This window comes from Chamaea fasciata, unplaced genomic scaffold (assembly GCF_029207755.1).
Source record: "Chamaea fasciata isolate MVZ Bird 193981 ecotype frontalis unplaced genomic scaffold, bChaFas1.0.hap1 SCAF_5, whole genome shotgun sequence".
Lineage (NCBI taxonomy): Eukaryota > Metazoa > Chordata > Aves > Passeriformes > Sylviidae > Chamaea > Chamaea fasciata.
In genome coordinates, this window is record NW_027094090.1 from 28,647,091 (window position 1) to 28,662,300 (window position 15,210).

General features: G+C 42.7%; 1 protein-coding gene across 1 annotated transcript in view; it reads left to right on the forward strand.

The window, feature by feature from the left end:
• The first annotated feature begins 365 nt into the window (after nucleotides 1–365).
• PDZRN4 (PDZ domain containing ring finger 4) overlaps nucleotides 366–15,210 on the forward strand; it is a 234,526-nt gene continuing 219,681 nt past the window's right edge. Inside the window, exons 1-3 of the mRNA XM_066183096.1 lie at nucleotides 366–1,007; nucleotides 3,333–3,419; nucleotides 7,376–7,480. Coding sequence (XP_066039193.1) covers nucleotides 366–1,007; nucleotides 3,333–3,419; nucleotides 7,376–7,480 — 834 coding nt within the window. The remainder of the gene's footprint in view (nucleotides 1,008–3,332; nucleotides 3,420–7,375; nucleotides 7,481–15,210) is intronic.

Sequence of the window (15,210 nt, forward strand, 5' to 3'; positions counted from 1 at the left end):
GACCCGCCGGGGGCACAGCTCTCCCGCAGGGACGGTGTTTCCACGGGGGAGGGCGGTGGGTGCGGGCCGAGCGGCGGCGCGTCCCCGCGTCTCGGTCCCTCGCCGCGCCGCGCAGCGAGGATGCTCCGGGAGGGCGGAGGTGGTGCCGGGACTGGGCGTGGGGCGGTAGCGCCGCGGAGAGGGAGCTAATGCGAGAGGGTGTGGGGAGCCGCCGGGATCTCCGTCTGGCCGCTGCCGCCCGCCTCCCCCGGCGCAGCCCCGTTCTTCCGCCCGCCCCTCGCCGCCGCCCGCCGGGAGCGGCTCCAGCGGCGTCGGGGCCGGGCCGGGGTCGCGGCGCCGAAAGTTTCGCGGTGCCCGGCCGCGCAATGGGCTTCGACCCGTCGCGGTTCGCGGGGCCGGTGGCGGCGGAGCTGCAGTGCGGGCTGTGCGGGCGGGTGCTGGAGGAGCCGCTGTCCACTCCGTGCGGACACGTCTTCTGCGCCGGCTGCCTGCTGCCCTGGGCGGCGCGGCGCCGCCGCTGCCCGCTGCGCTGCCGGCCGCTGGCGGCCGCCGAGCTGCGCCCCGTCCTGCCCCTCCGCAGCCTCGTCCAGAAGCTGGAGGTCAAGTGCGACTACAGCCCGCGGGGCTGCGGCCGCACCGTGCGGCTGCGGGAACTGCCCGCCCACCTCGCGGCGTGCCGCTACGGGCCGCCCGGCCCCGCCGAGCCGCAGCCCCGCGCCGGGCACCCCTCCAGCCGCTCGCCGGGCAGCTCGGCGGGGCAGCCGCGGGCGGGCGGCGGGCACCGCTGCTTGCGGGCGCTGCGGGGCGGCGGCGCCCCGGAGCCGGGTCACGAGCTGAAGAAGGAGGCCCTGCGCTGGAGCAGGAGGGAGAAGTCGCTGCTGGCGCAGCTGTCGGCGCTGCAGAGCGAGGTGCAGCTGACGGCGCGGCGGTACCAGGCGAAGTTCGGCCAGTACATGAGCCACATCAGCAGCATCGCCCGGGACCTGGCGGGCAGCCAGTCCGGCAAGGTGAGTGCGGCCGCAGGGATCGATCTGCGCCCCTCCAGCTATGCTTTCCTCCAATCTGCTTTTCCCGTGCCCGACTTGTGAACCACCGGCCGAGTGACGGGGCGGTGCCCCCGGGAGCCGGCAGTCACCATCACAAGCAGTCCGGGATCCAGCCCGGTCCCGCTGCGCATCCCCCGGGCGGTGTCAGCCGCCCCTGCCTGTCCCTTGCCTCTTTTTGGGGGGATATAGCCGCCGGACCCTGTAGCCTGATGAAGAGTTTTATTTTTACTGATTTTTGGTAACACCCCCACTGGGGAGACGCTTCTTGCCGGTCCCTCTTCCGGCGCCTTTCGGTAGCCGAAACCCCGTGCTGCGGTGAGCCCAGCAGTGCCTGGCAGAGGCTGCGACCGAGTGCTTGCTTGCTTGCTTCCTCGCTTGCTCGGCCGGAGAAGATGGGGGACGGGCGGGAGGGGAGATGCCTTCGGTCCTGGGCTGGCAGCCGGCAGACGGGTCCTGGTTCCTCCGATTAGGGTGTCCATGCCACCCCGCCTCGCAGGGACACAGCTGCTTTTGCTGCTCGTTTTGCTCCCGCTGGTACTGGCGGCAGCTCAGGGGCGTGGAGCTGGCTTTTGACTTTCATTTGAGCAGCTGAAAAGTTGTCTTAATAAACTTGAGTGTAAAATTCTTGTGGGCTTTGGAAACGATGGCGAAAGGACAGCAAAGCTTTGGTAGAGTGGAATGACAGCCACCGCCGTTGATAAGCTGAGGCCGGAGCAGTGCTGCGCTCTACCCTCAGATCTGAGGGCATTGCTCAGAGACCGACACGCTTCCTTAGGCAAAACAAACCATCCGAGAATTGCGTTGAGCTGGTTTCACATGCTGTGATGGGGCTGGTTGGTTTTTAATTCCTGCCTGGAAGCTCACTGTGCAGGCTCCGGCATTGCTGATTGCAGCCGTGATTTTTTGCAGAAGTGTTTTAATGCAAAGAATTTTTCTTTCTACCTAAATCTACATGGGCCCTTGGGAAGCAAAATCCCAGGTGGAAAAGGTCTGAGCAGTGAAACTCACACCCTAAGCAATGTCATGTGCTGGGTATCTGCCTGCTGCATGGAAAATGGGAAAGGGGATGTTGTTCACGGAACACCAGAATGCCTCAGAATACAGGTCTCACAGGTCTTCGTGGCATTGAGTAACTCTATTTGAAAACTTTTTTTTTTTTAATTTATTTTTTAATAAGCTTCATCTGGTTAGCTAGTCCATGGGGTTTAGGTTGCTTGATCTGCGAGGGGTGCTCATACACTTGCTTCATCTCTTGGCAGATGAGCTAAGGTCATGTGGAGTGAGACAGCAAAGACTGCTAGGGGTGGGGTGTGCGAGGAAAGCGGTGGCTGAAGGAGGGAGGAGAGGCGTGGGGCTGCCTGTGAGGAGCTGGCCGAGGTGCGGGGACAGGCAGGGGCAGCGCGGGGCACCCGCCGCTCCCCAGCGCCGCCGGGAGGTGTCGCTGTGGGCGCTGCCGCTCGGAATAAAACGAATAAAACAGGAGCTGAGGAGGAAAACTGTCAGTACAGTAAAAATATACGGAATTAAAATCAAATTTACCATTCGGGTATAAAACGCGTCACTGACATAGTTAATAAAATGTGGGTTTCAGCGTAAAATAAGGTAACTTGCTGTGCTAAAGCCTCCAATTTTATTAATTTTTAAAAATTTAATTATTTACCTGGTCCACTGAAGGAAAATATTTTCTTTTCTCATTTTTAACTTTCACTCAGTTTATACTTCTCGGTGGTTGCTTTATATTTTAAGGGTTTTTTCAGAATAAACCTCATATTTTTACAGATGTTGTTTTGGATTATTTCTTTTTGGAGAGAAAAAGTTTGGGGTAAAGAGCTGGTTTCATTTTCTGTGTGATCTCTGAAAGTTGCTTTAAAATGTGTAGTGCTATGATGTTGGGTTCTGAAAATACAATCTTGTGTATTTTAATCTGTATGTTCAATATTTGGAATGTTAATATGTAAAGCGATTTTATGTTTATGGAGACATCCAGACATTTGGAGCTCTGACTTTTTCCAGTGTTGCCACGCATTCCTCACACCAAAAACCTGTTCTTTTTCCTGCTGAGCTGAAGATAACTGGAGATAAGCAGGTGTTACCTGCTAACTTTTCAGTGAATTATGACTTTATCTTTGGGTTTTTTTCCAGTGTCAAGTCTTTTCAGTCTGGTTTTCCTTCAAGCCTTATCTTATATATTCTCCAGCTAAAAATCTTATGTGCAATAATATTTTCATTTAATAACTTCTTCTTGAGACCATGTTCTTTAACAATATTTAATCTCTTGCTTCTTAGGGAGGAGAACGCAAACCGTTAATGATCATGCTGCACCGAGAAAATGATACTTTGGGGTTCAATATTATAGGAGGACGACCCAATCAGGTAATGAGAAAAATAACTGTAGGTGATTTTGTCCATATCTACTTTTACTGAATGCACTGTTAGTTAAGAGTAACTTTTGATGACAGTAGGTATGGAATCTATTCTTCAGGTAGAAGAGCTATTTATTGTCAGCTATAACTGAAGTCATTGTTTGGAAGGTTTTATCTCATGAGAATTGTATTATTCTTATTTTTTTGAAGGGTGCTCATAGTGTTTTTGCTTTAAAACTTTAGGCTGATTTACACTCAGTTCCCATGTGAGTAATATGTATTCATGTAAACTGTTCAATCAAAATCTCTGGGACTACTTGTAAAAGTCATTGTTGCAGGATTAAGCCTTTGGAATTTTGTGAAACAGCTTGCCTTTTTATATCATCTACAGGAGAGAAGAAAATGACAGATTAAATACTGGAATAGTCTGCCTGGGGAGGTGGTGGAATCACCATCCCTGGATGTGTTTAAAAGGCAACTGGATGTGGCACTTGATACCATGACCTAGTTGAGGTGTTAGGGTTGGGTTGGACTCGATGATCTTGAAGGTCTCTTCCAACCTACACATTCTGTGATTCTGTGAAAATTTGCTTCTGTGGCTCAGATAGTTTAAGCACATTTCCTGTTCTCACATGCCTGCTTTCCATTTTTCTTTATGAACTGAAACAGTTTTCACCAATGCTGTGTCTTAATCTCATCAGTCTAGGCTTAGAAAGTTCGTTGCAAACCGTAGAATATGCATAAGGATCACTAGCCCCCACTTAGAATATACACATGAATATGCTTGCTTTTTTTTTTTTTTTTTTACTTCATCTTTCCAAAAGCATTAATCAGGACTGTCATTGCATATGAAGGGTAAAGAAACCTGTTAAACTGGAAAATTAATAGTTGATTAAAAAGGGTTGGTAATAATTATGTACTGATCAGGTTCTTGTTAAGTGGGAGAATTGTAGCCTTGTTAAGTGGGAGAGTTGTAGTTGAGGAGGGGAGTAGGACCCTGTATATTAGTTTGGAAATCTTCTGCTCTAAAGCTATATTTAGTGGTGCCAAAGAGTCTGTTCCCATTAGTCCACTGTCTGTGATGCAGAGTTACTGTTCCCTGTGGGTAAATATGAAGACCAGCAGTTATCAGATGTTGGGGCCGTAAATCCAAAGCAAGAGTTACTTAGATTTTTCTAGTGGAATGGTGAGACAATGGGTGGCTATGAGTTAAAATACACATGCCGTGATTTTATTCATATTTGGAGTATAGCAGTAACAAAATTCAGTCAATCTTTACTTTGGATTGCATTGTGACATCTCTTATTTACATCCGTAGGAGAACTGCAGGGGAAAGGGAGCATGTGTTCAGTTTTCTTGGGATGGCAAATGAGCTTCTTGAAAGGATGTAGATGTTGACAGTGCATACTGCAACAGTGATATGTATCACAGACTGTCAGAATTTCTGACTTAATATTCTGTAATTTTAAGGAGTAAATTATAAGTATATTAAGGTCTATAGCACTGTGTGTTGAGAAAGCTGCCGAATGGAGAAAACAAAATTAATTTATATTAACACTCATATTTGGACACAAATTGGTGAGATTGTGAGGCAAGGATGGGTCTCAGGTGGTTTTGAGTCTTGGAAGTTCAGTTTGGAAATTCCTTTGTGTTTTGTTCTTATTTTGACAATTGTGTCTACCACAGGCATTTGATTGGCATTTCCCAGGGATCAGTGTGAGACTCAGTGTATCTGGAGCTGAGGATAGAAAAGGAAAAAATACTTGAGTTGACTCAAATATTGAAAACACGAAGTTCTGCTTGGAAGCTGAAACAGTCGAACAGTTGTTAAAAAGATAAAAAGAGTTCATGAAGGTGCTCTGTACATTCAGACTGTCCAGAGAAAAAGTGCCGTTGGTTGAAACATTGGCTCTTGCAGAAGAGCAGAACATTGATGTCTCTATATTAGTCATGTTCTTGGGGATGTGTTCTTCATCACGTTATTTGTATTTTATAAGTACAGTGCAGCTTTTTTCCATTGGAAAGCAGGTGACTCTTGGTGACTTGGGGAGATACATACTTTCTGTTGGTTGTGTTTATTTTCAGTCCATATTAGGCATTTCCACTGTTTACCTCCTACCTGAAGGAAGAAGGTGATGAAAGGAACAACTCATCATAGGATCATCTTTTATTTTGTCAGAAAGGAACTTGCTTCTCATAAATGTGTTTCTGAGAGGTGATTCATTATTCTGAGGGAGAAAGGCTGCTTTGATGGGCCCCAGCTCTGTCTGGCTGGCAGGACTGTTTCCCCTGAGGACACCACGCCAAAGCCAGGCTGAAGGGAGGTGTGCTGCAGGCACAGTTGCTGCACAGCCCCTGGGCTGTGTGACATAGTGCTGGAGCTCAGTATACCTTGTGCTATGTTTTCTTGTCAGGAGTGGTGGGTACCAGCACACACAGCTGATGGGGACCACAAGCCAGACTGCAATACCCTTATTTTTAACAGGTCATACATTGCTTTGGAAAAAGCCAATGAAATTTCTGATGGAAATACAGTTTTTATGTGGGCGAAGGTGCTATAATCTAGCTTTTTGTTTCCTCAGGCTAAAACCAAACCATGTCCCTCTTGTATTTTCACTAATGGCCATTATGCTTCTTTTTAATTTCTCCCTGCTAAGATGAGAAGTCAGTGGAAGTCTATTTGTTCATAATTTCAAAATATCGCTAGAACTGTTACTGTGTTTCCCTTTTGCTTTTTACCTGACATGGCAGTCTCTGGGAAAAGGGGGGGAAAAAAGGAGTTTGTGAGAACATAGTCTGACTAATATTGTGTTGTACAGATATTTATTGACCTTAAATCAATGGGTCAAGTCTCCATAGGACTGTTGCCACATTGTGTAAAGTATGTTTTACATATGCCTTTACAGTTTTCTCAATAGAAAAAGTAATAAAGCATTTTCACCACAAGTGTATAGGACCTAGACTAGAAACTTGTGCACGTATGAACTGTGCTGTTAGTCAGGGATTCATTAGTCACAGAAGGAAAATAAGCATCATATAAACTGTAATCAAAAGCATAAATCAGCTGGAAAAAGATTCCTTCAGTTATTGCTAGATAGGTTATTATTCGTATGAACACTTAAAACCTTCTAAGTTGTCAGTGTCTGCTTGACATTAGTTCTTTAGTAATAATTATTTAAAACTACTTTTAACTATTATGTGATGAAGTAAAGTAATTCCAGCATGTACAACAAAAACAACATCAGTTATATTGTTGCAGCTGTGGTAGATAACTTGTCTGTTTTAAATTTGACCTTATGTGAGTTGTACTTCGTGTTGCATAGAGATCAACTGGAGATGGATTCTCTTTTTGTCCACAGCTCATCTGTATGGATTTCGCAGTTGAGCAAGTTTTCAATCTCCCATGTGAATAGGATTTATGAGGTTAACCAACCTCATCCATGAGTTCCAACCAAATCCTCTCACTGTTACGTACCGGCTAACTAATGTCACTTTGTTCCTTGGATCTTTATTTTCAAATGCAGTAAGGCAGTTTGCAAGCAGCACTACTGCAGGATCCCTTTTCCTTCTGAGAGAAACACTTGTGCATTCATTTTTATAAGTGTCTTCCACTGTGCATTTATGTGCTAGTCACTGACTGCTGTGATGTCTGAGGTTTGCTCCAAGTATTTTAGCTGGGATCAGATTACTGTTGCACACTGTGTCTCATTTAGACTAAAAGAACCGGAAGTAAATGGATAATCTTATAAAAATTGCTGGAATAGTTCATTAATTCTGTCCTTTTGATTAATAACTACTTTGTGTTAAGCAAGCTAAAAAAAATCCCAAGGAGCTTAATTCTTAGCTAGAAATATGAGCTGCATATTTCAGGTGGATTTACGTTTTTTTGTTGCTGCTGATTTTAGTACCATCTCAGTTTTTGTACTAATGTGACCCTTTCTGCAACTTCCCTATTGCCTGGTACAGAACAATCAGGAGGAATCTGCTGAGGGAATTTATGTGTCAAAGATTTTGGAAAATGGACCTGCAGACAAAGCAGAAGGCCTGCAAATTCATGACAAGATCATTGAGGTAAGAAAGAACCCACACCAATGGATTAGTCTGTCATATTATCAGATTAAGAAAGGATTTGATGGTTTTCACCCTAAGTATGTTGTAATTTTTCACTTTTGCTGTGTCTGAACATGATTCTTGTTCAACTGAACTTCCAGCTTGAACATATATTAGAATTAAAGACAGAAGATGGATTTTTCCAACAAGTAATGAATTTACTTGTATTGAGATTAAGCTGATCTAGGTGAAGCAGAAGTGTCAACACTTAAATAGCAAGCAATAGAAGTATTCTGTTTCTCTTTTCATTAAGTTGAGAAAGAAGACAAATGAATGACTGAAAATTCACAGGTTTAGTGAAACTGATTTTGTCCAGTGTAGGGACTATCACTTTCATGACTGGGGCGAGGCAGAGAAGATGGCTTGGTAAGCACTGCTGTGAAACTTCTTAAGCAATTAGAAAAGTACTTTTTGCTGTGTGATCAGAAGGAGATCATCTATTGTTCTCACCTGGATCACTACAGCACTTTGATGGTCATGTAATGTGCTAGCATAGAATTTTCATTTTCTTCCTGCGTTGTATGGAAGTTTTTCTCACGAAATAACTATAAATAATAAAAGAAATCAGTTAAGTCAGTTGGAAGAACAGGTTGATGTCTAGCCAACATGTGTACCTGTAATTAGCCCTGTAAGAAATCTCAAAGGAACAGTTTACAACAGTGACTGAAACAGGCTTAGGCTCCTTAGGGTGCTGCCAAGATGGCTTTTCCCATCCCAGCTCTGACACAGCTTGCAGTGACAGCACATGCCACTAGCTGCTGGGTTTGTTTAGGCCACAGCACTCCAGCTGTGCAAGGTTAGGGCAGGCTTATAAGCATGGTGTGAACTTGCCAGTGGGATGGGTGTTTGAACAAAGACACATGAAACAAGTGGATTGGAAGACAAATGCAGAATTCTGCTGCTGATTTCTTGTGTTATATGCCTGTTAAGGACTAAAACCATAACCTGAGAGTGTTTGAATGCTGTCATTGCTTTTAATGTTGGGAGCCTATGGCAGTGTGTGAAATCAAATGAATGTATTTTCTGGGAAGAATAAAGCTTATGCTCTTGCTGGCACATAGATGCATCTCTAGGAGACACCAAGTGGGCTGAGCAGAACTTAACTTGCCCGATACCTCTTATTTCCCTAAGGTATACAAAAAGCTTTTGCATTAATTTTTTTTTTTTTTTTTTTGGAACAGCTGCCTTATGCTGTAAATATCTAGATATTTTCTTCTGACATTACTATTTCACTTACACATTGTGTTTTGGGGTTTTTTTTATGGACTGACCAGCTATGTATTTTCATGCATTTGCTCAACACTTCCTGCTTTAATTTAATGTGCTTTTATAGTGCCTTGTTTTTTTAAGACAAAGTGTTTTTGTAAGAAGGAAGAATAAATTCACAAACCAGCATTTATTAAATGTGAGGTCATATTTCAGAATGTCACCATAACTGATGCTTGTTTTTTACCTGTTGAAAAATTCTGGCTGCATAAAATCATACTGAAACAGATTTCAGTTCTGTGTGATGTTATAGATCCAATCTGGCATAAGTATTCATAAGCTCTGAATGGAGCACCATATTAATATGCAACAGCTTTGTATTTAACTTTTGTATTCAGACAAGAATTTAAAAATATTTTGGGTTAGGCCAGAATTTCTAGTATATGTTTCAGTGTTTCAAAATTTATTAGACCAAAATAAAAAGAGGGCGAGAAAAGAAGTAATTATTCCATCATGCTAGATACAGGAAGCAGCTGGAGTCGGAACGTTGAATTTTTCATTGCCCATGCATAGCTATCAATGTCTTCTTGCAGTGGGATGCCCTGCCAGCTCTGATGTGGTTTGTTGTGAAAGATCATTCTGAAAACTTTTTCTACGAAGAAATAATCAGGGTGGTGTAACTTTTTCAGAAATGTTGGCAGATATATGGAATATGAGTTTTGGTGATAGAAAGCGGGACTTCTGATTGTTTGCTTTTCACTTTTTTGGTGATCTGATCTAATGGGTGATATTTTATGGCACCATTCTTCAATCATCAAGAGCAGAAGGAATTGATGTTATTTGAAGAGCCTGTAATAGCCTAAGTCATTTGTTTGGCAATAGGATGCCCGGGGTGTTTCTAGCAATGTGTATCTAATGGGATAACAGACAGAACTATCCCGTTAAATCAGGAAATCTGTTCTCAAGGCATATTGCTAAATAAAGAAGGTAATTTGTTTCAGTGGTTTGTCACATGTTTAACAAAAATTAATTGCACATGGTTGACAATAGTGAGTTGTGCACATTTCAGATGGCCATCTCGTGGGCAACCTAGTGCAGCAAATGGATTTCACAGTCCTGTGGCACTGGCAGATGGAATTGAGAGCCAAGGCTGGCAGATATAAGTCTACTACTTATGTACTGCTACATAAGTAGTGTTGCCTTTAATTATATATATCATTATCTATGCAGCAACATTGCCAAATAATTAAGGTGTTTGGAAGAATGCCAAGGGAAGGAATCAGATTTATTTCTTGAGGTATTTATTCTAGGTGTAAAAGTGCCACACAAATGACTTGAGCTGCTGGAAGTTTTTGAGATCAATGTGCCCAGGCCATAGGCCCTCTTGACACTTTCATTAGAAGAAGATTGGTGTTTATTTGGGCTTTACCCTCAGGGAGCCATATTTTGTGCATGAGGACCTGAAAGCTGAAACAGATGCCTGTGTGCTGGCAGGGTAGTGGTGCTTCAGAGTGGCAGGGTGACAGCCCTAGGTCCCCTGTGTCAAGGGGCTGCAGCTCTTCATGCTGGATGGTCACAGGACTCTTGCTGATCGTTTTCACTGCTCTGCTGAAGAACAGGTTTCAGGCACAGCATTATCGTCTTTATTAAAGGTTAACACCTCTGTGAAAAAATTACTTGTTTATACAGTGTAAAGCTGACATGGGATCGTGATGTTCACAAGCAATGCTTTGAGATATAGATATATCTATATTTCCAGGAATCCTAATACAAGCCCCAGATCATCATTACTTATTCATCAAGAATAAACCCTTATGAATTACTTCTATGTAGCAGGTTCCTGCAGATGTCAAGGTCTTCTGATGGTTTCAGAAGTTTTTATCCAAAAATCTATCCCCCTAAAATTGACACTGCATCATGTTTTCAAGGACTACAATTGTTCACGTTCTGTAAAATGCATCTCATAAAACTAGATGCAGCATTGATATCTGTGAACATGAAACCCTTGGATATGAGCAGTGGTATAAAGACACCCAGAGATCTAGCTTTTGGATCTTTGTTTTCTTCCTTTCCAGCCTGCCTCTGAATCCTGTCAAGAGGAGACAAGCAGCAAGCAGTGCACAGGGCTGTTTATTAATCTAGGCTAGTTCAAAGAATTCTGTTTGCTTCTAGGAGAAAATTATATTATTAAAGTACGTTTAGAGTGGTTCACAGTTATATAGCTCAGCATCATTTTACCTCCCCCTCACTGCATGCTAATCATTCCTACTGAGTAAATTCATTTCTCATCTCTCTTCATGCTTGATTACCTCCTCAAGGCAGCATAAAACAGCTATGATCCTTAGCAAAGTTACTGATACACAGAAGTGTTCCACCTGCTGCTTTTTTTATCCATACTTGTAGTTCTGATTAGTTAATGCTGAAAGCAGCTCTTTCCATATGTAGGAAAACTTGTATCTCAATTTGCAGTCAGTTCAGTCTCATGTAAGTGTGGCACCACATTGGCCAGATCTGCAAGCACGACACTTAATGCCTGGTTACCAAGCTATTCAGAACTTTGTTCTTTGGGTTGGCTTTTTTGTTGGTATGATATTAATTTTACAGAAATTGGTATGTCGTGTCCTCTGTTTTTAAGCACATCTTTGGAATTAAAAACGGTCCTGTAGTTTCTTATTTCTCACATTGTATTCCATTCTGTAAGCCACAGTGTCTTGCAGAATACTCTTGAATCACTTCAGTGTTGTTCAGGAAATACATGACCAGGACAGAATTTGCAATCCAGATGGAATTTCTGATGTTTTTGGGTTTTTTTCTTAAAAAGAAAATTATTTCATCAATTTGAGGAAAAAGAGCAACTGTTAATTAATATTGACAAAGTAGATTTGCCAAATAAGAAAACAACAATGCAAAACTTTGTATGCAAATAAAAAGGACTAGGTTGAAGTACAAAATATTCATATGTGGAACTGTAAGCACATTATCAGCTAAAAAGCTCAAGTGTTTTTCTGTTCCTTGCACTGCAAGGAAAAGACTTCTCTGTTCTTTAACTCTCAAGTGAAATGAGAATATTGGCCCTTCTGCATTTTAGTCAGTTGAGTCTCATGAATTAAGCAGGCATGATGGAGAAGGGAAAGGAAAGCATTTTTACTCTGGCATCTTTATGTCTGAAGAATAAGACAGATGCATTTATATATCATGACTGTGTATTTTGTTCATGCAGCCTGAGCTCCATAAGTGGATGATAAATAAGGCCTCATCCTGTATTCCATGTTTCCCTTTGTTCTTTCCAGTTTTTTGGAGAGTCTTCGCACAATGGCTTTGAAACACATGTCAGCAAAGCCAGTTTGAATAAAGATGAAGTCTTAAGGCTTATCCTGGCAGAAGTAACTTACATCTGCTAAGTGCCTACACAGAGACTTTTTTAACTATTGCCAGACTGCTGACTGTGCTGTGTGTCAGTCTTGTGATGTTTTATCTTCTGCATGTTTCTGTCATTACACTCACTATGTTGCTCAAGCAAAATCTTTGATACTAGTCATGTTTATTTGGCTAAGAATCTCCAGTGTCAGATTATGTCTGCAGAAGTAGTGAGTCTTAAAATGTCTTGCTGGGATCAGAGCCAGAAGATCTGGGATGACTTTGAAACAAAGCTGCACAAGATGTGGCCAGTAAGATCTGTGTGGTAGCTAAGAAAACTCAATGTAGCTAATTTTAGTGGTGTAGCTTTCAGTGCATCTAAATATGCCTTAGGGGTATTAAGTTCTCTTAAATCTCTAACAAATTCATAATGTTATGTTGCAGGTAACCAGGTTTGGCACCTGCAATCATTAGATAACTCCTAATTAGTGTGAAAGATCTCTGGCATAATAAATTAATGAGACCACAGGCTTAGAAATGTTTGTAGAATCTTTTCACCTCTCCCTCACCTACTGATATATAGGGTTTTGGACACCTGAAATCCTTAATCTGTCTGAATAAATTTTTAAAGTCAGGTGTGACCAGGTCTGCGTAACTTCAGTTGAATTGGAGCTGCTCTCCCCACTCACTTTTTTTACTTAACAGAAAGCCTTAGAGTGCTTCTCCAAAAGGCAAGAGATCCGTGTTTTGGTAATTTTCTGCCTGAAAAGGATTGAATTTACCTCTCCAGGTACTTGCCCTTCATACTAAGACAGAGGCTCTCCAGTGTTAGACCAGCATCCACCCATCCTCCTCAAACAGAGCTTGGTGCCAGCAGGTCTTTAGGGAGTCAGGATTATCCAATGGTAATCTGGTGTGAAATGGACACTAGTTCCAGGGAGCTGTATCTGGAATACTGGTCCTACCCTTTTCCAGGTAAGTGCTTGTGACAATACACAAGAATTTCCCTCTTTCTTCCACAGTCTTTTGTCTTGAATGACACTTTGTTTAATGATACTTGCATTTCTATCTTCATAGTGCCTTGACTTTGAGAGGGGAGGTAGCAAATGCTGTTAGCCAGGAAATCCTCTAGCTAGGACACTTTTCTAAATGTGAAAGATGGGGTTCTCTGATTGAATAAATACCAACAGTTAGGGTTTTCCTCCTCTACATTTTAATTCAAGCTGCAAGTATTACCTGAAAGATGGTTACTGCTGCTGGTGACCACTATCAAAAGGCCATGAAGGTTGGATCTCTTGTAGGTGGAGGAACTTAGTGTTCAAGGTACTGTCTGTTCTAGAAACTGACCATGTTTAACCTGGAATGCCTGAACTTTGTAATTCATTGCCTCAGTACACAGATTGGTAGCCTAAATTTGGCTGGACTGCTACAGGTCTTGAGAGATGCCTGCATTCCTCTCTATTCACTGAACTATCAAAATCTGTTTAGAGAAATAGGTTATGTTCCTTCCAAAAAGCACTTAAAGTTCTAGAAATTCACTGTCTGTGTTTTAAGAAGAAAAATGAGACTTTTGTTTTTCTGTGACTTAAAATATCTTGAGGTTTTTTGTGGTGAACTATATATTAGTCTTACTAAGACTTCACAAAATCCTTTCTGTCCTAATGAACAGGCAGAAATAAGACAAAATTATATTTTAAGAAGTGGTGAAATTTGTGTAATTGAGTAAATAGTGAATGACAAGATTTTATGAACAGAAATTCACTATTTGATCTCTTAGTTGACTGAATGAAGTCTTATATCCATAAACAGGCAAAATATTATTTGATACTTTTTTGAGACGTGTGTAGCACAGCTTAATGAAAAAAATTCTAAAATTCCTTGTTTTGCAAGAGGTGGGGTCTTTTAATCTGACATGTGAACTGAAAACTTGCTGTGGATGCAGCTTTAGGGAGGCCAAGCCTGTAGGAGGGTTTCCCATCTGTATTTGGTCTTGTACTCAGAGAGAAACCAGGCACATGTGCAAGTATAATGCTGCATTGTTTTTGTGAAAATATGTGTGCTCACAGTGCTTTTATCTAAAAAATGACGGAAATGCCAAACGTAGTTGGAATATGACCACCAGATGAACTCTCCAACTAATTTATTTGCAGAATTGGTTTATTCGACAGATAAGGCAGTGTTGTCCTTTTCAGAAGTCTCTTCAGATTGTGAGTCGTAGGTCTTGGTCAGCAAGGTGCTCCCAGTAAGCAAAGAAAAATGGTGTTGTGGTAGCTGGGATGGCACGAGGCAGATGGGACAGAAGTGACAGTGTGAGAGTGTTTCTGAAATGTGACCCAGTGTGAAAGAAGTAAGAGAGTATGTGAAGTGGAATTGGTGAAAATCCTCTTCTGTCTTGTTTTTTATGCTACTTCTACCATGCTGGGTTCTTGTTTAGGCAACTTAGGTTAGGCGTGATGAAAGAGGCTTCAGGATCTTGCATGCACGTGAATGTGCATAACACCTTCTCTCCCAGTAGATATTGCTATTTTACTCTGACTGTGGGGGATCTTTACAACAGATGGATCACTGTAGGACCGGAAGGGAAAGAGTGAAATAGAATGTGCAAGAAAAATGGGAAATTTTACAATTAAAGAGTACAGAGCACTCTCTGCTTCCACAGAAGTACTTCCTAGTGCTTTCTCATAAATAGGAAGTGTGGGAGAAATGAAGGGCATGTAGGAATAGGGGTAACTGAACTGTCAAATATGATCATCTGTGCACACTGTCATGGCCTCTGATAGGTAAATGAGGGGGAACAGTACTGGAGCAGAACTATGGTAACTGTACTGGGTCTGCAGAATTAGGCAGTTGCTAAATTGGCAGCTCAGAAGTGCTGTTAGGTAGGAAGGATTTTGGTTAACCTGTGGAAGAGCTGACTAATGTAAGAACATGCAAGATCCCATAAATGGTGTTGCTTCCATGGGCCACAGATCCCTCGGCATCATCTGAAGGCCTGCTCACACCCATCTCCTTCAGAAAGTGTCTGATCTCACCCCTGAGGTATAATGTATCAGAAATTTGGCAAGTTGGAGCTTAGCGTCTTCCTGGATGCCCTGTTTGAGCTTGACTTTGCTGCATGTCATCTTTCT